The sequence below is a fragment of the Podarcis muralis genome, chromosome 3, assembly GCF_964188315.1.
Source record: "Podarcis muralis chromosome 3, rPodMur119.hap1.1, whole genome shotgun sequence".
NCBI lineage: Eukaryota > Metazoa > Chordata > Lepidosauria > Squamata > Lacertidae > Podarcis > Podarcis muralis.
In genome coordinates, this window is record NC_135657.1 from 32,273,001 (window position 1) to 32,295,181 (window position 22,181).

A 22,181-nucleotide genomic window follows, 5' to 3' on the forward strand; every position below is an offset into this window, starting at 1 on the left:
AGTGCAGGTCACAGTGACCTGCAGGAGACCATTTCTCTTTATCTTTTCTTTCTCAGGACAAGTCATTAGCGGCATGTCACTCCTTCTTCCTGTCTCACTGTCTTTGTACCCTAGCGTTAGTCCAAATCACAGTTATTTGCATTTGGACTTTTCCACCAGGTACATTTAGGCTTCCACCTTCTGGTTCTCTACTGCCAACCTTCGCTTCATATAAGGTAACTTACCCATCACCTACCTCTATATTGCTATCTACAATAGTAAGGTAAAGGTACCCCTGCCCGTACGGGCCAGTCTTGACAGACTCTAGGGTTGTGCGCCCATCTCACTCAAGAGCCAGCGCTGTCCGGAGACACTTCCGGGTCACGTGGCCAGCGTGACATCGCTGCTCTGGTGAGCCAGAGCCGCACACGGAAACGCCGTTTACCTTCCCGCTAGTAAGCGGTCCCTATTTATCTACTTGCACCTGGGAGTGCTTTCGAACTGCTAGGTTGGCAGGCGCTGGGACCGAACAACGGGAGCGCACCCCGCCGCGGGGATTTGAACCGCCGACCTTTCGATCGGCAAGCCCTAGGCGCTGAGGCTTTTACCCACAGCGCCACCCACGTCCCTGCTATCTACAATAGGTACTGTTTAAATTTGTCATCATCACATCATTAGAGCTGAACGATATTTCAACTCATTGTCTGAATCTGGTATGAAGTTCAGGGGGCGATACCGGTTTCAGACTTTTTGAGCTGACAGTACATCACGGCTCCATGGTTGCCGCCAGCACAGTGCGTTTCACTCCCGCCTGCCTGCCTGCCTGCACTGTGCTGGCAGAGGCCATGGAGCCGGATGTGTTGCCAGCTCAAATTGCCTGCTCACCCATCTGCCTGCCTGCACATTAGTAAGCAGGGCAGGCTGCCTCCCCCCCCCCCTTTTCTTGGTCGGTTGCTCCTCCTGAATGAATTCACTGCCATATGCTATGGTGGTACCTTCACAACCTTTGATGCAATAAGATTAAGAATGCCCACTTGCCACCAGTATTGCATACTGAAAGAGAACCAAATACAGTGGTACCTCAGGTTAAGAACTTAATTTGTTCTGGAGGTCTGTTCTTAACCTGAAACTGTTCTTAACCTGAAGACCACTTTAGCTAATGGGGCCTCCTGCTGCCGCCGCTGCACGATTTGTGTTCTCATCCTGAAGCAAAGTTCTTAACCCAAGGTAATGTTTCTGGATTAGTGGAGTCTGTAACCTGAAGCGTATGTAACCTGAAGCGTATGTAACCCAAGGTACCACTGTATAACAAAACAAGTATCTACAAAACAACTACAAGTTTAATCACTGTAACATGACTTGTCCTTCTGTAATATATATGTATTGTTTAAGGGTGCTGCTGCATCTAAAATCACTATTTTAACACAGCCCTGCCTACTCTGGACAGGAAACTCTGTCTACCCTGAAGAAGTACAAATGATCATTTTGGAATATGGATCTGGTAAAGACAGATCAACCTGTTGCAATTTGAGGGTTTTTTATTTTCAAGAGTTCAATGTCAATAAACTATTTTAAGGTTTCCTTAAGGCTTAAAGTGGCACACACTATTATTATCAAAACCTTTTATACAGACAAATTAGCCACAAAAAGAATATATAAAATTAAAAAATTAACACAATCCCATTATAAATAGAAAGCCATGTCCTTAGCGGTTACACATTTTTTCTGCTTACAAGAAATTTCCACCTAAACGCACATGAAAAATGAAGTATGAATTGTTAATGTGAAACATGCAATTTACACAAACAGTTTTAGGGACATTTCAACTACTCAAATGCATTTGGTATTTTACGTGGTATGGTAAATCCATTGGTCTGGTGACGGTAGAAGGGCACTTAAATCTGCGTTCCTAGATAAGTTTTTGTTGTAGCTAGGAAGGGGGGATTACTCTAATATTTTTCATTGACTAACAAGGCAGAAAAAAAAATCAATAGATTTCTTCAGTATGTTTTGCCCCTGCATATTTCATAAGCCTTTGTAACATAAAACTTAGTTTACTATAAACACTGTAAACATCAGCAAAAGTACTGTGTGTGCTATAATATCCTAGGAGGACTATGTTATAGGCATGTTTCTGGGTCAAGTCTACAACAAAAACTACACTCAGGATAGGATTTTGTCCCAACCTGACTGCTGAAAGTATGCTAAACACTGCTTTAAAACTATTTTTAAGAAGACAGGAACAGGCCTTCAGAGTTCCATATACAATTTCATTCTATTCATAGGTTGTATTTTGCTTAAGCTTAGATAAATCTTTCTTCCTTTCATTAAGATTGCATCACTTTTGTTTTAATTTGTTATTTTACTGAACAGAGATATAAAAGGGCTAAGTCTTATAGACTGAAAAGCCATAGTAATGTTTTCTTTTTCAATGCAAACAATGAGTTTGTGAATCTGCATTGCTTTGGTAATATTCTGCACATACTGCCATAGTATCTATTTTTGTTGAAGGCGCCTCTGTCAGTCAATAAATAGAAAGACAAGAATGAAGAATTTAAAAACACCTCACCATACGCTGGCCTCCTACACTGACTAAGGGATTATGAGGATAAAGCCAACTCACACCAGGAAAGAAGCAGCTTAACACAGTTGTATGCAAAACACATTTTTCCTGCCTTTTCATCAGCTCACATTTTAGATCTATCACTGTTAAAAGCAACTCACAGGCATGGCAAAATAATAATAAAAGGAAGTCCTCTCTATTGAATCTTGCTAGCCCTACAAACTCACTAGTCTTGTGTATTTTCAAATAAATCCACAAATCTATTAGACCGCCTTAACCACACACCTATGTTGCTTACTTAGGAGTAAGCCTCCCACTGAGCTTTTTTAAAAAACGTCCCTTCATGATCTCCTGGAGGCTATGGCCTATGGCTATGGCCAGTCATTTGCTACTTACAAGCCCGCCTAAAGAAAAATATAATATGAGAGATTAAGTTCATGAAAAAGGGAAGGCACAACAATGTTTAAAAATCAGAATGCAGATCCCAAATGGAACAGCACTGGCAGGCTAGATACAGTCTTAGGCATCTGTGTTTATCACTTGGGTACTGAAATGCCAGGGACGCAGGTGGCGCTGTGGGTTAAAGCCTCAGCACCTAGGACTTGCCGATCGAAAGGTCGGCGGTTCGAATCCCTGCGGCGGGGTGCGCTCCTGTCGTTCGGTCCTAGCGCCTGCCAACCTAGCAGTTCGAAAGCACCTTCGGGTGCAAGTAGATAAATAGGGACCGCTTACTAGCGGGAAGGTAAACGGTGTTCCGTGTGCTGCGCTGGCTTGCCAGAGCAGCGATGTCACGCTGGCCACGTGACCCGGAAGTGTCTGTGGACAGCACTGGCTCCCGGCCTCTAGAGTGAGATGAGCGCACAACCCTAGAGTCTGGCAAGACTGGCCCGTACGGGCAGGGGTACCTTTACCTTTACCTTTACCTTTACCTTTACTGAAATGCCTGCTATAAAACGACTGCTAGGAAATAGAGGTTTCCCCAAAAGCTTGTTGGAGGTCCCAGCACAAAATTATCAGTGAGGACAAATAAGGTTCCTTGAAAGGCCACTTCTCCAGCACGGATACCGTCTCCTAACATGGCATACAGATGGAAAGGAAAGATTGAAATGATTCTAGGTCACTCTCTTGGCATGTCTGAGGCAAAAGTAGGGTGACACCCACACATACTGACAGTTCCCTCTAAAAGTGTTGTATAATCAAGGTGTTTATGGAAAACAATGACTCTCCTGAGCTGACTAATTCATGTGTAGAGAAAGTTGGAAACCATAGCTGTGAAGAATTTTCTCCTTCATACCTTTCAAAGAACTTAAACTGCTGAAATGCCTTTTGTCTTCAAAAACTAAGTTCATTCAAGGTCCTCAAAATTCCTGGGCATTCTTTTTAAAAAGGCGAACTCCACCCTTTCCCTTTCTTTTGAGAACAAAGCTTTTGCTGCAATTTATCTGATGTTGCAAAAAACCCGAAAACCCTAGATTAAAATTTCCACATTCTTGTTTCAGGGAAGGGTCGAAGAAAGCTGTGATTACCCCACCCCCTCCCAAAAAAGTGGTAGTGATTTTCTGGCATTAAACAGAGGTGGGAAAGAAGCAGAGGTGGAAGAGTATTATTTTGGAGCAAACATTATCACAAAGGTAACAGCCTAGTCAAAGACTTGGGTGACATACAATGATGGCTTCTCACCTACACAATGAAAAACTACTTGTGCAATGGGGCTTTCTGTTTCTCTTGTCTCCCAACTTTGGAGTCACATGGGGGGCTGTGGGAGTCAGGAAATAAGGAAGCCCTGCTGCACAAGCAGATGGGATGTGGGTGGGGCTGTGGTCTAAACCACAGAGCCAAGGGCTCACCGATCACAAGGTTGGAAGTTCGAATCCCCGGGACGGGGTGAGCTCCAATTGCTCGGTCCCTGCTCCTGCCAACCTAGCAGTTTGAAAGCACGTCAAAGTGCAAGTAGATAAATAGGTGCCGCTCCGGCAGGAAGCTAAACGGCGTTTCCATGCGCTGCTCTGGTTTGCCAGAAGCAGCTTAGTCATGCTGGCCACATGACCCAGAAGCTGTACACCGGCTCCCTCGGCTAGTAAAGTGAGATGAGTGCCGCAACCCCAGAGTCGTCTGGACCTAACGGATGCACTGCTTCCTCTACAAGGCACAAGGCTACCACCTTGCTAAACAGGAACATAGGAAACTCTCTTATACAAAGACCACTGATTCATCTAGCTTGATTTTGTCTAAACTGACTGCCTCTCAAGCAGGGAGTCTATCCCAGCCCAACCTGGAGATGCCAGAGATTGAACATGGGAACTTCTGTATGCAAAGCACATTGTCTACCACTGGGTTACAACACTTCCTATAGATCTAGACCCAGATCTAAGCAGGTCTGGGTCTAGTTAGTACAAGAATGAATGGATGGATGATTGCCTGGGAACCACATGTACGCTGGCTTAGGTTCCATTACAGCAGAAAGGAAGGAAGTTAACGTAAGAAAAATTAATGAAATAAATGCTACAACATTCTTTGATTTCAGTGATTTTTCAACACCAGATGTGGAAGTAAGCCTCAAACATAGTTGAATATATGTTTAAGAGAACACAAAGATACCTTGTTATTGCGTTTGAAAATGAAACATGTTCCATTGCCTGCATGCATTCTCATTAACAACAATGTGGGGAAGAAAGTGAGATAGACTGCAGTAGAAAAAAGTGGCCTTACATAATCACACAGACTTGCAACATTAGGACCAGGGACAATTAGCTTTGCCTTTTTCAACTAACCAATATTCAACCACCTCAAGCATTTGCTTGCTTGTGTTTGGCGTCTGTTTTTTATTAACGCAATCACAATGCTAGGTAATGACAATTTTTAAAAAATGGAAAGCAAATTCAGTTTAGTCTCTGACCACCTTCAGCTCCTACCACCTCCATGTAGGAGACAGCCAAAGAAGTATGGCAGCCATTGTGGTGCAGGCTAGAGTGTTGAGCTAGCTAGCACCAGGGAGACTGGAGCTCAAACACCTGCTCAATCACAGAGCTCACTGGGTGATCTTATTTTTATTTATTTATTTAAATATTTTAAAACCACACCTTTGTATAAAATATCACAAGACCGTATATAACCTAAACACACAATACTACAATATGTACAATAAGAACGTCAAACACATCAGTAAAAACTGGTTGACAAAAAATAAAATCTCAGTATATTTTACTTAAAATATTGGACCTGTCTCTAACCTAACCTACCTCATAAGGTGGCTGTGAGTATAAAAGGAGAGAGTAAAGAACCATGCATGCTACTTTAAACTCCTTAGAGGAAAAGCAATAAAATAAATTATGGAAGCCCAAGTAGTGGAAAATTCATGCTCTGAAAGATTTCATTAAAAAAATAATTTGATGAATTTTTAAACATTTTGTCATTTAAAAAGACAAAAAACAAACAACATTGAACATACTGATACAAAAGGGAAGAAAGGGAAGACTAAAATGGTTAAGAAGGGAAGAAAATGGAAAATAATATCCTACATTAATTCATGTGATGCATCTTTTATAATAACAATCCAAGGCATCGAGAAATCATTTTATTTCTAATGGTTGTTAACTACTGCTGGAGAGGTCAGAAAGCTTTCACTATTGCTCTTAATGCTTATTTTGGTCTTCCTAATGGACTTCAGAATACTACTTACAGTGAAATCATATGTATATTTACTCTGAAATATTTCCCGTTGTTTTCAATCTTTTTACTCTTAGGAAAGTGTAGGCCAGATTGCAGAATAAATTTAGGACATTTCTGTGTTTTGATATGAAACCTTTGTGTTTTTATGGAAGGAGGTTGGTTTTGGGGAGGGGGTACCGGTAGTTAAAGTGCATGGCCTGAGCAGTCTCTCAGCCACAGGATTTCCTGAGGTTTTGTTCTTTACCATACAGTCACATAATAGACTGTATGCAACTTCCTACTGCAAACCAAAAGGAGTTGACTAAGCTCAGAAATATTACATGACAAAAGGTTTGTATATCCTGATGACAGCATGAACAGTTCACACCTGGTACAAGGTCAATGGCACTTTTTAAAAGATTCAGTTTAACTCTCTTTTATAATGCCAATCCATCAGTAAACAGCAACTGCCTTCCAAATATTGCTATTCAACAAACATTTATAGCATTGGAAAGGACTTTAATTTGTTTTGCGGTCTTAGCCATGTTACCACTGTATAGTGTAATTTTAAGGAGATACTTGACATTGATGTGTTTTAGAGATTTTGAGCTTTCAGGATAAGGTAACCTATTAACTTGCAAGCACTACAAAGTGTATTAGGCAACAAACTATAATAAATATTCAGAGGCAAAAATGTAGGGCATGATCCACTCGGGTGACTATTTTTGCCCTTTCCCCTATTCTGCATACATTGCAGCATTCTTTTCCTATGAACCCAGCCATCCCTTGCCTTTTCCAGGCACCAACCCATAAGTTGTTGTTTTTTTACTCTAGAGCAGAAATAACTTTCAAGCCAGGGTCTGGGGACCAGAGGGATGACTGGATGTATCTATGGCAAGCACAAAGAAGTCTTGTTTAAGAGGAACGGGAAGCACAATGGAAACTAAGTAAAAAACGGTAACAAGAAATAACAGGTCTACATAGCTTTAATCACTCAGGTAGGTAGTGGCCCAAATCTAAACCATTAAATGACATTACATATACAAAATAAATGAAACAGTACTGACTTGCATATTGGTGCAATAACATCAAAATTAATTATTTGTTACTTGGTGAAGTTCTTGTTACAGTCTGATGAAAATTACATTTCTCACTAGTACATGCATTCAGTTTTACCAATAGAAGTTGGTTAAATAAAGCCATTATATTATTAAAGTGTCTCTCCACTTCTCTGTGATGAAAACAGCAACAACTCTCCAACCTTAATTAAGATCAAACGAAGTAATTAAAATACTGCTGAGGCCCAGATCTCCAACTCTCAGGTGTTTAATTACTGAACCCCTCTTCCATTTATCTAACTTAAAATTCAACATAAACAAAATGAAAATTTGTTTTCTGAGAGACAAGTATGTATTACACCACAATAGTAAAAGAGAATGCAGTTGAGATGCTCAAACCTTCTTATTAAGAGGGAAATTGCTATGTACCTGGACTGGTGAAGGTATGTTACCTATGGAGGAAATATGTGCTTTTTAATAATAAAGCCTGAGGGACATTCCTTATAAATATCCAAAAGCTGCTCTGCACTTTCATGTGTCTCAAGTCAAGGGCTAACCCAGTTTTTCAGTGCTCTAGGAAAATTAAAATACACACAACACACATATTCACGGCATCATGCCATGCCATTATGCTGAGAAGCACAACAGCCCTCTGGTCAATAAAGAGTATACTGGGATATTTTCATTTTTAATTTCAGTAACTATGCTACTACACCATTGCAGTCCACATTAGTTAATCTGAACTAAATGCTAGCTCTGGATTCCTGAGTACAATCATTAACATAAATTAGAATCACTACGACCTTTCACTGAAAAAAGGAGAGGGATCCAGAAGAGCTGACAGCAACTCCCTCTGCAAAATATTTACATAGCTGAGGCAAGCACTCCTGGAATTCACCTTCCAACACCTTGCATGCAGTGCAACTCTTTGCAATATCCGCACTCTAGGACTGGCCAGTCATTCTGTTTGAATCTACACCTGCCTTGTCCAACAAAGTGACACTGGGAGATGCTGTTATGTGAGACAGGTAATATGATGGTGTAAAGGAGGAAATTCAATTTGGAAGATTGGAGAACAGAAAGAAAAAAGGAGAAAAAGAGGGCAGAATTATCTTACAAAGAAAAATAAGTGAGAAGGCAGAGAAACAGAAAAGAAGGGAAGGGAAGGGTATAGGTGTGAAAGAGAGAGGGGATTGTGGGAACATTCAAAATACATGGCATGGTAGGAACAGTTCATGTAACCTGACTGAACTGTACATATTACTGGAAGTCACTTAAAAGTGAATTAATTAATGATGATTTATTGTCATCTTATGCTAACATAAAAGTTGCCCTGCAGGATGCACTGAAGGACCATCTAATCCATCATTCAGCCTCTGACAGATGGTTCTGGGAGGCTCACAAGCTGCACATGATGGCGATCCCCAATTATTTTTCAGCAGATTAATCTTGCAGCAAACTTATGCATATACACAGTGTTCCTGATACAGAAATAAAAGTACCCACTAATCTTAGATGTTAATCTGAACTATTCTTTCACTAGTCAAATGTATTTTCCAAACTGGAGGGGAGTGAAAATGAAAGATATTTCCTATGATGATCTAAAGCATTTAGACAGATAATGAAATTCTCCAGAAACTTCTATTTGAAAAAGCATTTTCTATAAACTCTTCCTAAGCACACAAAAATCACAAAAAGAAAACAAAAGTATATCTGTGTTAGCTTCTACAAGAATATTAATATCATTCCAATTAGGACCAAACAGAACAGCATGCTTAGTCAAATGCATTGCAGGGGATAGAGGAAAAAGCACAGCTGTTCAAAGTCTGTTAAGAATTTAGCAGAGCCAAATGCAAGCCAAACTGGGTAAAAATACTTGGATTTCTGAACAACTGCCCTGTGGCATTTTCTGTCTGAAATGTTAAAATCCAGATTTCTGGGTGTGTTAAGAACTATTTTTAGGCAATTGCCCAGCAGCTACAGAGTCCATTCATGAAACAGGCACTGTTATATATAAATATGGAAGCAGAATACACCACTCTTACAGTCTAAGATGAAATAGCCCTTCAGTTGAAGTAAAAACCCATTAATTACTGTCAACTGTATATACATAATCAAATAGATGATCAAAAGTATCCAACAGCTTCATCCATTTCTCCCTGTAGTTAAAAGTTACAAATAAATATGAGTGGGAAGCTACAGCATGAGAACACTCCAGAAACATGTACATAACAGTCCATCTCTCCCCATATGAACTGACCTGGACCCTGCAATCATAATCTGAAGCCCTTCTTTGTTTGCTCCATCCGTGAGAGTTCTGGAGGATGGCAAAAGACAAGAACAGGACTTTCCTGCAGTGGCTCCTCATTTGTGGAATGCTCTCCCCATGGAGGCTTGCCTGATGCCTTCATTACATATCTTTAGGCACAAGGCAAAGTGCCCTCTTCTCCTAGGCGTTTGGCTAATTGAACAATTGATGGCTTTTAAAATTTTTTTGGAGGGGTAATTGTTTTAGTTTGTTACTATGTTATGTTTCTGTGTTTTTATATTGCAAACTGCCTTGTAATCCCTGTATGAAGGGCAGTACAGAAATTTAATAAATATTAATAATAATAATCCAAGTCATGCCACTAGAAGCCAGTTTTTTCTTCAAAGAAGAAATGCCTTTGGTTATAACAATTATAATGAATGAATCACCATTCATTCAGGTTATGCATCATTTCTACTGTCGAAGAACAAACTCTAAGAAATACCTTAATTTGGAATGAAACACTTTAAAACTTTCAAAAATCATTTACTTTTAGATATCCTAAATATGAAAATATAAGAAAAGAGGGAGGGAAAGATGCTAGTGTTTTAAAGCTGTAACATTAATTGTTGTTGGTGTACCAGGAAATGAGGCTCAGTAAACATGCATGCCAAAAGAGGTTATGTGAACCAGCAATCGCATGGCTTCTCAAGTGGCATGAGATTTTATCAGCAATACACCTGAAAGAGTCAATAATGGGTGTTTCTGAGCAAACGCTCCCAGATTCAGCATTGTGCTTAGTCATATATCCTACACGGAAAAAAATATTCATTAATATGAACCTTACAATAGGCGCTCACAGATTTCCTGTTAAGCTTATTCTATTCAGCAGCATTTGTAGAACTGTTAAAAGCTAGGCTCCCAGATAAAGTAACGTATCTCTTCCTTCACAGAATGTCCTTTTCGATCTTAATTATTTTTTCTTCCTTCCCCTCTCCCCTCCCCCAATTTTAGTACTTCTTTCTCCACTGGTATAGGCAGTATAGTCCAATGGTGAAGAGAATGGGGAAGCTGCTTTTGTTACATATTAGCTCAAGGAAGTCCAACAGTCACAAATTTTACAGAATCATGGGATTAAAATGGTTATTCTGTACAGTATCAGCCTTGCTTTTCTGAAGAAAAGAAAAAATATTTTAAAAATTGGAGAGTGGGACTAGCTGTCATCTTAAAAATATTTGGTATATAGTATATCACAGATCCGCCAAAGTAGGTAAGTGACTTCATTTGATAACGAATCAACCAAGAGATAAAGCAACTGCAAGACTATGCAACAGTGTATGTAAGTTATATCCAAAAGATCAGAAAAGGTAGGCAGTGGTGTAACTTTTGCCCTCAAACTTCCTACTTATGGCACTGAAGGATTCTATGTAGATTCTAGATGTTTCTTCTACCTTATAACAGCACCAATACATTTTAGTTTAGCAGGGCAAAACACATCTCTCCACCTCCACCCCAAGTCCTAACTTCCATGGTTGTCAGGGAAAGTAACATTATTCGAAAAGTACATTGTTTTGTTATGAGTTTAATTAATAAACTTAAAAATAAACTCATGGCTCTCGCAGGCAAAATACTGGATTAATTCTTAAAGCTTCAAATATGCTTAAGCCCTATTTAGTTCATTAATCATGTCATGAGGCTTGCAACATAGCTTCTAAAATCATTCAGATCTCTCTATTTTTATGTTTTTCTAACCAAAAGCATACCAAGTATCTCAGGATGGAATAGGAGGAATTCCTAAAATACTTGTAGATGCAGCATTAAATAGTTCTCTCCTGTTCCCATTTATTAACTTAGCTGCAATCCTCTGAAATTAAAACAATCAAACTTTAGCCATCAGGCCAAACTATACATATGTTAAACACACTTCTTTTTAAAGTGTCTTCAAAACTGGCCACTTTTAGTTTGAAAGTTTAAAAAGAACAACAACTGCACAAGGACCTAATCAAGGATCCTGCACTTGTTTCAAATCTCCTTGCCAGCCATTATTTACATCCAAATATGGTATAGTATTGGTAAACAGCACCTCTGGGGGCAAAAAGTAGCCAGGGGAGCTTTTGGTCAGGAGCACAGACTGGATCAGGGCCCACGCAGCTGTTTTTCCTTCAAAATAAGAGTGCCCAGATTAAGCACACATTTAATGTCATAGGTAGTGCAGCTCCTGTCAAAGTGTCTCCTAAGAAGGGCATGTTGAACCCACCACCCTCCATCTTGAAGTCTGCAAGTCCAAGGCTTCCAAAACCAGCAAGCGGATGTAAGCCCTGGGAGCTTGACAGCATCAGCTCCTAGGCTTAAGTTCAAGGTAAGGAATCCTGTGGGTGACCTGAGCACCCTGCATGCCCCAATCTGAGAGCAGTGCCCAGCAAGATGAGGCATAACTTCTTTTTCACCTGTCTGGGAATAATTTCTCTCAACTTTCCTCATCCTGGATACAATCTCTGTCAAGGGATGAGAACCCCCCCCCCCCGGAAGGTGAAATTCCCACCACCAGAGATGTAGGCGGCTCTGCCCTAAACTCAGGGTTGCTATAGGATAGTGGCTTTCCACCTGGCTGTTCCCATCCCAATAGCTCCTCCAAAAGCTTCCTTTCCTCCCTGGGGCTTTTGGCTTGGCCTTCTACACCTCTGAGCTAGAGATTGCCAGACTCCCCAACCTGCTGCTCCCATCCAACCTGTTTGCATAGGCCACTCTTCCTGACCCCTTTCCTCTTTGTCTTCTCCAGTCCTACTCTTCATATTCCCTTTCCGCTGCCTTCTTGGTTTCTTCAGGCCATTTAATGGTTCCCAGTGCCATGAGGCCACATCCCTTGACAGCACCCACTCTTTACAAATCTAGAGATCACCTCAAATAGCTCAAATCATAGTTGGCTTGCAGTGAAGACAACATTTAGGTTGAATTTCTAAGCTCTTTTCAATTAAGAACTATGTATGTGAGAGTGTGTGTGAGTACAGTCTCAAGTACAGTGGTACCTCGGGTTACATACGCTTCAGGTTACAGACTCCGCTAACCCAGAAATAGTACCTCGTGTTAAGAGCTTTGCTTCAGGATGAGAACAGAAATCGTGCTCCGGCAGTGCGGCGGCAGCGGGAGACCCCATTAGCTAAAGTGGTGCTTCAGGTTAAGAACAGTTTCAGGTTAAGAATGGACCTCCGGAACGAATTAAGTACTTAACCCGAGGTACCACTGTATATGCCTGCAGTTTCACAGTGGAACAGCAGGTGTGTCTTCTGGAGACCAAAGCAGAATTCCCACGTTAACAAATAGTCCTACATTTATCATAGGCTCTCCAAAGCAGTCACAATAAAACCAGTCAGTACTTAGCAAACCATACAGAAGCAGATCCAAAATAGGAGATGTTGTAGACAAGGCCAAATAATACGGGGGGGGGGGGGGGGGGGACATGTCAGGAAGTTAATGCTGTAGCATTCCTAATTGTAGGTTTGCTCTGTGTGTTGTTCTTACTTAAAATTGTAACTTCAGCCTGACAGTCTGAGCCCACAAATGGGATACTCCCATGCTCTCCTCCCATCAATTACATTTCATGTTTAAATATTTAATGTCAAAAATACAAAAGAAACAACAAAGTTGTATTAATTCAGTGAGCAAAAGACAATTTTATATATTGAAATGTGTGCATTAGACTACTATAAATGAACTCAGCCTCAGAGACAGGATTATAGTCAAGCACATGTATATTGCTTATCTCATCCTCCAATTCCAACTCTGAAAAATATATGTATGTAAATTTCTGCTATATATGCTGTGTATAATCCCTTTGCTTTCAATGAGAATTTTCTATTTAACTTTAATGTACTTTGAAGGTCTTCGCTTTGCTGTGCTTAAGTCAAAACATCAAAATGTAATTGCCAAATTATAGTAGTCAAACACTAGTAGCATATAATACAACCTCTGATAAATACAAGACTAGCATTAAATGTCAAATCTCTCTTTTAAAAAGATGAGTTGCTTGCTCTATTTTTTAACATTTCCAGATTAGCTATCAACTGCATGGAATTGGAATTTCAAGTACTTTTAATAGTAAGGTGGTCTCAAAAACATTCATTTCTGCATTTATCATGCAAAGCCTGGGAAAGAAGTAAGATCCACCACCCCCTGCCACATGCATGTGAAGAAACCACTTCCACATATACATTCTGGGGGAAGGACATCCCCCCAATAGCCCTTCGTGCTGCTCCAGGAACATCTTGGGTAGAAGCCTTTTGGAGGGGGGGATACGTGTAACTAATAAAAGGGGGTCCTTAAAAGTCTGCATGTGCAAGTAGGGGTACTCAGGCTGATCAAGACTACAGCCATAATATTTTACTTCCCACTAACAGGAAAGGAAAAAATTCAAAATACAGATTCCCCCATATCATGGAATATCCAACCTTTGGTGGAATAGAACCATCAGCACTTTTCTAACACTGGAAGTATATCAATGACCAGATCAGCAATTCTGAATTACTTATAAAATAACATAAATATAATATAGTAGAGTCAAAATATGAAGTTCTGTTTTTTCTCATTGGTATAAGACTGTAAATCATTAATTAATTATTGTACTGGTTGTCTATGCACATATTTCCAACAGGAGTAGCTGAGTTTTAACAGTGATTTCCATGCAAGTCACAGCTTGTCACCTGACTTATTCTTGCCACATTATTAAGTGCTTCTGATATATATTTATCTCATTTATTAATTTAAGATAAAGAGCCAGAAGAATACATGGCATGCTGAACATGTCAGCTCTGAAAACCCCTGCAGGCCATGAGGACATTGATACTTCAGCTTTGGTTGGATGCTATAAAACTGAGTTATTGCCATCTTAACGCATAAGGGTGTACAAGTGAAAGAGTCTATGTTGTGCAACAATGGGCATACATTAAAAGTGGTGTCATAATGATGAGCTATTACAGACTAAGGTGTGAACCAAGATCCTTCAGATCTCACATATTCTATGAACTCAGAAGGTGGCCTCAGGCAAGCCACTCCCTTTCAACCTCAGTTCCCATTGGCAATATAGAGATAATACTACCAACTCATGTTATGTGGTTATCATAAGCATAGCTAAGATAAAGTACATTAAGCATTCTGAACATGCTACAGCACTATATAAACACCATTATAATCATTTAAATAATAGCTTAAATTACTCCCTATGATTTGCATGTGACTTGCTAAGAAATTAAAATAGTATTAGGACTGCAGCCTTAAAAGTTTCCTACTTGTAGCTTTCATTCCAACCCTAGAAATAATGCTGATATCTTCCTTGAAGGGAAAAAAATGTTTTAAAATTAACCAATACCACACTTTAGCATTTATTTCACTGCTGTATTACTTCTTCTAATCCTCTGCATCCTTGTCCTAAGTTACCTCTTCCAGGGTCACCAGCGACAACGGATGCTGTTATACAAAAGGATGACAACATGCTTTGCATTCTCAAATCTTTCCAGCTGGCAGGCTCCAGTTGCTACAAGGAAAGGATCTCCTTATTCTGTCACTTAAGTGTAACTAGCGTTCAGTGGAGACTAAAATTGCTCATGTATACATGGAGTACACTCAAATAAACAATGTGGCTCAAGACCAACATTGTTATGTATTTCCAGGATTTATAAAGATTGGTCCTCAAGGATTACAAAATAGTAAGTTATATATGAAAGAAGGTGTTCTGTAAGAATATTTTTACATCCAGAGTATTTTTAAATACTTTTTTAAAAAATAAAGAAGACATTGTGTGTTTCCATAAACAAAAGAATAGAAGATTTAAAGATCTACTTATGTTAATCTAAAAACAGCCTATCTCTGCCATCTTTTTCCACTACTCCTACCACAATTACCGGTAATATGTAAAAATCAGAAGCTCTACAATCTTTAGCTACCAAATTATGCTTATTACAACCCTAACATGAAGTCTTTAAAACAGTAAACTGTACAAGAAATTTACAGTCAGATACAGTAAGGAATAAGTATGATATTCTTGGCTTTAACTAAACACAAACATGCAACTATAAACCATTCTATAAACGCTTAACCATTCTGCTGCCACACATTTTCATTCTGACATGCATTTTAAAGAAAAGGCAAGTCACAAAGAATTTTAGAAGATCACTCAGAACTAAACTGATTGGGTAGCCATCATGCACCCTAAAAGCTGGAAAAACAATAACCACACAACAGTGTAAATAAAATGTGCAACTTATTAACAAAATGTGCTATCCTTTGCTATACTACCCTTTGCATATAGGGTACATCTTTAAGCACGTTACAAATACATGATAGCATTTCCAGGAAAACATTCTTCCCACCTTCAGTTTTGGAAACTATTACAAAGTGGCTACAACAGAAGAAAAGATGGGTCTGCAGGGCCACTCCATTACCTCTGAGAGACCAGTTTCATTAGGCTCCTCCCTCCCTCAGTTGTCAATTAGCAGCAGCCTTTCCATCAGGCTGCAGCAGAAATATGGGAAGAAGTGTTAATCCAGCTCTGCTGGGAGATCAATTCCAGCAGGCTCTTTCTGACCCATTTCCATTTAAGCTGGTCATCCTAATAACTTTGCAGCCAAGTTTGCTCCCCTCCCTCCCCACCCTCATTTCCGTTTGTGTTATGTCTTTTAGATTGTGAGTCTGTGGGCAGGGATGCCTTGTAATCTTATGCAAGCCAAATGGAGCCACTTTCCCTTGAAAACAGCAAAAATGCTTTAAATACATAAAATAATCACCCTCCTGATCAAACACAATAAGACAGAACAAAAACCAAATCAAGCCCATGTGAATGACTTCAAAATGATGTTTCCTGCTACAAATATGAGCGAGCTGCTGCAGCCTTCACAAATACTATTCACACCCATCAATGTAACTGTAAATTTAGGTGAAAGCAATGAAAATTCAGATGCTCAGCATGTTTCCGCAAATAATTTTTGTCCCAAATCACTGTCCCTGAGAAATTAATATAAAAAAGCGGAAGACAAGTCATGAGAGCAAAAGCTGTAGCCCTTATTCCCTACATTACATTTCCTGTTTCCCATAATCCCTACAGGAACTGCACTATCCTACAATTTACCTTCAAATACTCTTTGTTAATATATGTACTTGCTTGCCTGCTCTCGCTCTCTCTCTCTGTAAATTATATAACCATACACTTCAAACAAACTGAGTATCTGAAATGAAATGAATATTTTCCTTTGGTAGTTGAAAAGTTTTATGTGAGAATAAAGTAAATTTAAGACTACAGAGGCACATGTACAGAAGTATTAAAATCTTCATGATAGTATTTTATCTTTTGACAGTGTACAGTGTAAGTTCCTAATGAGAGTACTAATTTAAAAATCTGAAGTTACTTCGAGAATCATGAAACAACATTCATTTGTCAAAGAGCTCTCACTGAGAGACTGAAAGATGTACATTCAATGTGATGGAGCCTTACTGTCATATTCACACTGCTAAGTTTATCCTGCTTCACACAGATATTAATCTATTGATTTAAACCTGTTTGGTTCAACTTTTAAAAAAACATTTTACATAAGAGAAACTGCCAAACTTCATTTATACAACCAGGTTAACAATTTCAATCTAGTTTTCTTTTTAAAGGCATCTAGTCAGGGATATGACCTAATATCAAGCTGCAACTGTTCTAAACTGTGCCAGAAACAATACAGAAATGTCTAGTATTCTAATTATTTCAATAATGCTTACTCCCAAGTAAGTGGGTATAAAACTGCAGTGTTAAGTAACACTTAGGCTACAATCCTTTACCCACAGAGATCAATGAGACTTACCATACAATAAACTGTTCAAGTTTGGACTGTTAGTACCTAAGCTGCCTTAATTATCTGTACACCAAAAATGCAGAAAAAAAGAACAACCTGCTATGCTTATTTTGATTGCAGGGCACACAATGGCTTTCTTTCAGGGATTTTATTATGAAGATCCTGGTTATTTGATATAACTAGCTTAAACCAAACAGGTTTAAAAATTTTCTAAAAATGTTTCAATCCTCTTGTACTATTTTGGTCAAACATTTTTAAAAATACATGTTTATCTACAGTATGACTTTGACATTTGAAGGTCATACAATAACTGTTCTCATGTGACTTCATCTCTTGTGCTCTAACTACTGTATATTTAGAAGGAAATAAATAACCAGCCTTGTCATGATGCCAGCATTGTTCAGTCACCAATTATCATTTGACTTTCATTAAAAATCCTGAAGTATTACAATACTGTGTTTAGAATGAGAAAATACACATTTTCCTACCCACCAACTTTACATTTTTCCAATGTGTTTTTACAGAGGTCAACAGTAGCTGAGGATACATCTGACCCTTTTGTACTCCCACTTCCCCATTTTTTTGCAGATATTGCAAATATTTCAAGCAAGCAACATACAATTTCACTATCTTTTAGCTAAGCAAACGTATACATATATATAATAAGTCATATGGTGTTACACTGTCACTCATTCTACAGATGTAAACTTCAAATGCAGAGCCTTAAAAGGCCCATCATCAAGACCAGTACTCCCTAGGAGATGTGCACCTGAGATTCCTGATGTAAAATTATGGTTATTCACCAGTTTTGTATTGTAAAATACAAACACAAAATGACTTAGTAGCTGTAAACTCTAGCTATAAACACATGCAATCTTAAAATAAATCATACCAGAATACTAAAAGTGGACAGGAATGTCATGTTTGATCAAACTTACCCCATTCTAGATACTCCAGAATATTCTTCTCTCTCCTCAGGGGTGAATTATTACATTCATCATAAAGGCAGATGAGTATATCCAGCAGCGTTTCCACACTAAAGCATTGCCCATTTGTCTGAGTTGGTCCATCCAAAATAAACTGTTCCAACTGTCTCAAGCGTACCTCTCCAGACATGATTGCTTCAGTTCTTAATGGGCCTCTCCTCAATTATTATTACTGGTTATTTTCGAAAACTCTAACACATCAGAATGTTTTAGTTTCTAAAAAGTGTTTTGAAAAGTCAGTGCTTCTTCAGGGGTGGTGCTGAAGGTACAATGCATCTCAAGAATTCCCACTCTGAGTGCTCTGTCTTGGTCAGCTGTTTCCACACACACACACACACACACAATATATACAGGATATTGGAGAAAAATAATTACCCTAAAATCTCTTTTAATACATTTAAAAAGAGAAAATATATATTTTATACATTTAAATAATAATATTAAAAAGAAACCCAACCCAAGACTGAATCCACTCTTCTCTCATATAGATGCGATTTTATTCTTTCTTTCTTTTTTTTTAAAGGTCTCCTCCTTCATTCAAAATTCAGATCATGCAACGTAATCCCGAAACGAATCCTTACTGCATCATTAAAGTGTAAAACCCCCATCCAATTTGCACCGGCGATTCACTTTTCGAGGAAAGAGCAGCAGAGGGAAAGATCGCTGGAGATGGGGAGAGGGGAGGCCCCCGGCGAAAAACAAAATGCACAGGCTTGGGAAGGTCTAGCGATGGAGAATATCCGCTGCTGCTGCCGCCTCCGCCGCCGCCGCCACCACCTCCTCCTCCACCACCACGGCTTCCACCTCCACCACCTCCACCTCCACCACCCTTTGGAAAATGCATCAGTGGCAATTCTTCAGAGAGCGGGGGGGTGGGGAGAAGAGGAGGAGCAGCAGCAGAAGGGCAGGAAAAGTCCCCGGGAAAGGAGCCTTCTTCTTCTTCCCCTCAGGGTCGGGCTCCCTCTTCTCTCTCCCGTCGCACCAGCTCCTCTCTCCGGCTACCCGACCAAGAAAGGTGAAGCCTTCATTTCCTCAGGCCGCCGCTCCTTCTTCCCGCGGGTGCATTGGAGGGGCCAATATTCGCCCTCCCTGGAAATGCCGGCCAAGGGGTGGCTGAGCGAATAATCCCTAGCAAATCCTTTCCATGTCGCCGCTGCTTGTTTTTGTCTTGCGGGTGGCGGAGGAGGAGGAGGAACAGGGTGACTAAGGGGGGCTCCTTCACACACAGCCGGCTTCTCCCCCCCCCCCCTCCACCCTGCCGCTGTTTTCCCAATCCGGGTGCCGCGTTTAAGGCATCTTCTCAGGGCGACGCGGCGCTGGTGCTGCAGCTTCCCGGCCTCCTCCTCCTCCTCACAACTGCCCGCCCGCCGCCTCCGCCGCCGGTTTCCTTTTCCTCCTCTCGGCCTCCGCTTCTCCCCCGCCCCGCGGCTGCTCCTGACGCCCTCACGCACAAACTGCCGCCGCCGCCGCCGCTACTGAAGTCTCGGGATCCAACATGGCGGCCTCTTCCCCTCACCCCCCCTCCCCTTCTCTCTCGCTCCCCAGCAACTGAGCCAGCAGCGGAGAGGACAAGCCGCGGCTGTTGGGAACGAGAGAGAGCGAGGGGGTAGAAGGGAGGGAGAGAGGGAGAGACGAGCTGGCTTCGGAATGGACGAGCCTGGGAGGGATGCTGCTGCTTGCTTGCTGCTGCCGCCGCCGCCGCTTCTCTCGCAGCACGGAATGCAGGGATACAGGCGGACTGAGGGGAGGGGACGGCAAGCGCGGAAACGCCCTGCGGGCTGCTGCAGGACCAGGTTGCTAAGCAGAGCTGGGAGATTGTCTTGCTGCCTCTTGGTCACCTCGCGAAACTGGCCCCCTGCTTTTTCTTGTCTCATGGATCCCTCAGAGGAGGGATGCCCCCCACCCGCCTCTCTCTCTCTCTCTCTCTCTCTCTCTCTCTCTCACACACACACACACACACACACACACACATATATATATAAACAAGCACAGTCCCTTAGGGCTATGAACCCCCATGCCTAGTTTGCATTGTATGCTCCCACCTCTTAAAAAGAGGACCCTCCCTGTTTGGGGGCTCTCTCTGTCCCAGGGTATTTAATAGCCCCCTTTTTATTACTTAAAAACGAACAGGAAAATCTTGGTTTTTTTTTAGGAAAAGGCACTTGGGTGAGGAGGGCACTCATTATTTCAGAACTACAGCTATTGACTTTTTTTTTAACGAATCAGTTGAAAAAGAGAATTAAAAAAATTAGGATGGCCTTGATCCCCCTACATTAAAGGTGTAATTATACCCATTTCCCCAGGAGAAAGTCCCATTGAATTCAGTGGGACTTTCTGAGTAGACATATTTAGCATTGTGCTGTTAATGTTCGGAAGGTTTCTTTCACACGGTGTCATCCACACAACCTTATTTTCCTTATTCCCTTATTTTCAAAGTGCCCGCAGAGGATCACTACTGAAAATGCAGGGTTGCCAAAGTAACTGCCCCATCACACTGATTTGGCACTTCCATCACACACACTGAAGCTTTTGTTGTAGGTCCTTCCAGCACTTTCCATTTTTAGCTAGTCCTCTTTCTATTGTATGTGTATTTTCTCCCCTACTTGCCCACATTCACCCTTAACTTTCTTTCTAGATCCTGCTATCTCTTCCTCCCCTGTGTCTGCTGCATATGCATGGACATGGGGGGGGGGGATGAAGCCCACCCCCCCCCCCGTTTGAGTTAATAAATAAAAATAGTTAACTAGCTGACCAATCACATCACAGACAGCTCGGTTCTGCCCCCCCAATACAAATCCTGCCCCCTCCAACATAAATCCTGGCTACTTCCATGTGCATAGGTGCACAGTCTGCAAACACAGTAGTATGGTGGGGACATCATTTTTTAATATACAGGGAGACAAAGGTGTCTTAACAAAGGCCAACATTTCTAAACAACTTGAACTTTTACAATTACTCCAATTTCACAACTTCTTGCAGAAACACATTTTTCCATATTTTCTCATCCAGGGCAATAGACTGTCTTTAAAGCCAAAGCTGCAGTTTGGGGAAAAGGCAGGGTTCGTAATAGAAATTGTCTGCAACTTAAATATAAAAAGGGCTAATGGATTTCCATTATGCTAGCATGTCATGCCAAGGTACACAAAGGTATAAATAAAATCAACACATATTAAGCCCATAAAACTTAGTGTTTTATTCCAGATGTCTTGCATGATAATATCACCCCATCGTAAAGCATCATCCCATTTCAAAAGTTCCATGAAAATAATGAACTAACAAATCTAAGTTGTGGGAGATAACATTGGCCTGGAAGATTATTTCTACACCCAGTGGAGTTTTGCTTTCCTGCAAAGTTTAAATTTTTTTAATGTTATAAAGATTTATGTTGCTATGAAACAATAAAATGAAACCTTTAAAATGTTTTGGAGGATTTATAAAAGATAGTACAAAAGAGGAATGATGTATTTTAAAAATGAGGAATGGTAAGTTGATATTAATAGCACAATTGGAGACATGTCTACGCAGAACCAAGTTCCATTGAGCTCAATGTGATTTACTCCCAGAGGGTTTCAGCTTAATCCTTGGAAGACAAGTATGGGTTTAAAAATACTTTTTCCCTGAGTCAAGCTTTGCATATTTGTGCAGGGAAAGAAAGAAATGGTTGATGCTCTAAATTTATCTAATGGTATGCATTAATTAAGCACTGGTGCTCTGTTTAAGCCCTAATCTTCAAACAGATTCATTTCAGTAGACATTCTCAGTGACAATCATATAATTTAGCCCCTATTTTGCAAATCCCACATCTCCCATTAACATTTACTTGAAAGTCCAAAGAACGTGGTCCCACTAATTTATTTTTATTTTTATTTTTGTCGT

The 22,181-nt window shown here is 40.4% G+C and overlaps 1 protein-coding gene across 7 annotated transcripts in view; it reads right to left on the reverse strand.

Annotated features, from left to right (window-relative positions):
- CDC42BPA (CDC42 binding protein kinase alpha) overlaps positions 1-19,986 on the reverse strand; it is a 149,630-nt gene extending 129,644 nt beyond the window's left edge. For 3 of the 7 annotated variants that reach the window (XM_077925627.1, XM_028724492.2, XM_077925625.1), the window contains exon 1: positions 18,258-19,985. In XM_077925627.1, coding sequence (XP_077781753.1) covers positions 18,258-18,435 — 178 coding nt within the window. In that variant the 5' untranslated portion in view covers positions 18,436-19,985. Of the gene's footprint in view, positions 1-18,257 lie in introns of all 7 variants that reach the window. The other 4 variants (XM_077925629.1, XM_028724490.2, XM_077925628.1 and 1 more) reach the window with 2 other exon arrangements.
- Between the last annotated feature and the right edge of the window lie 2,195 nt (positions 19,987-22,181).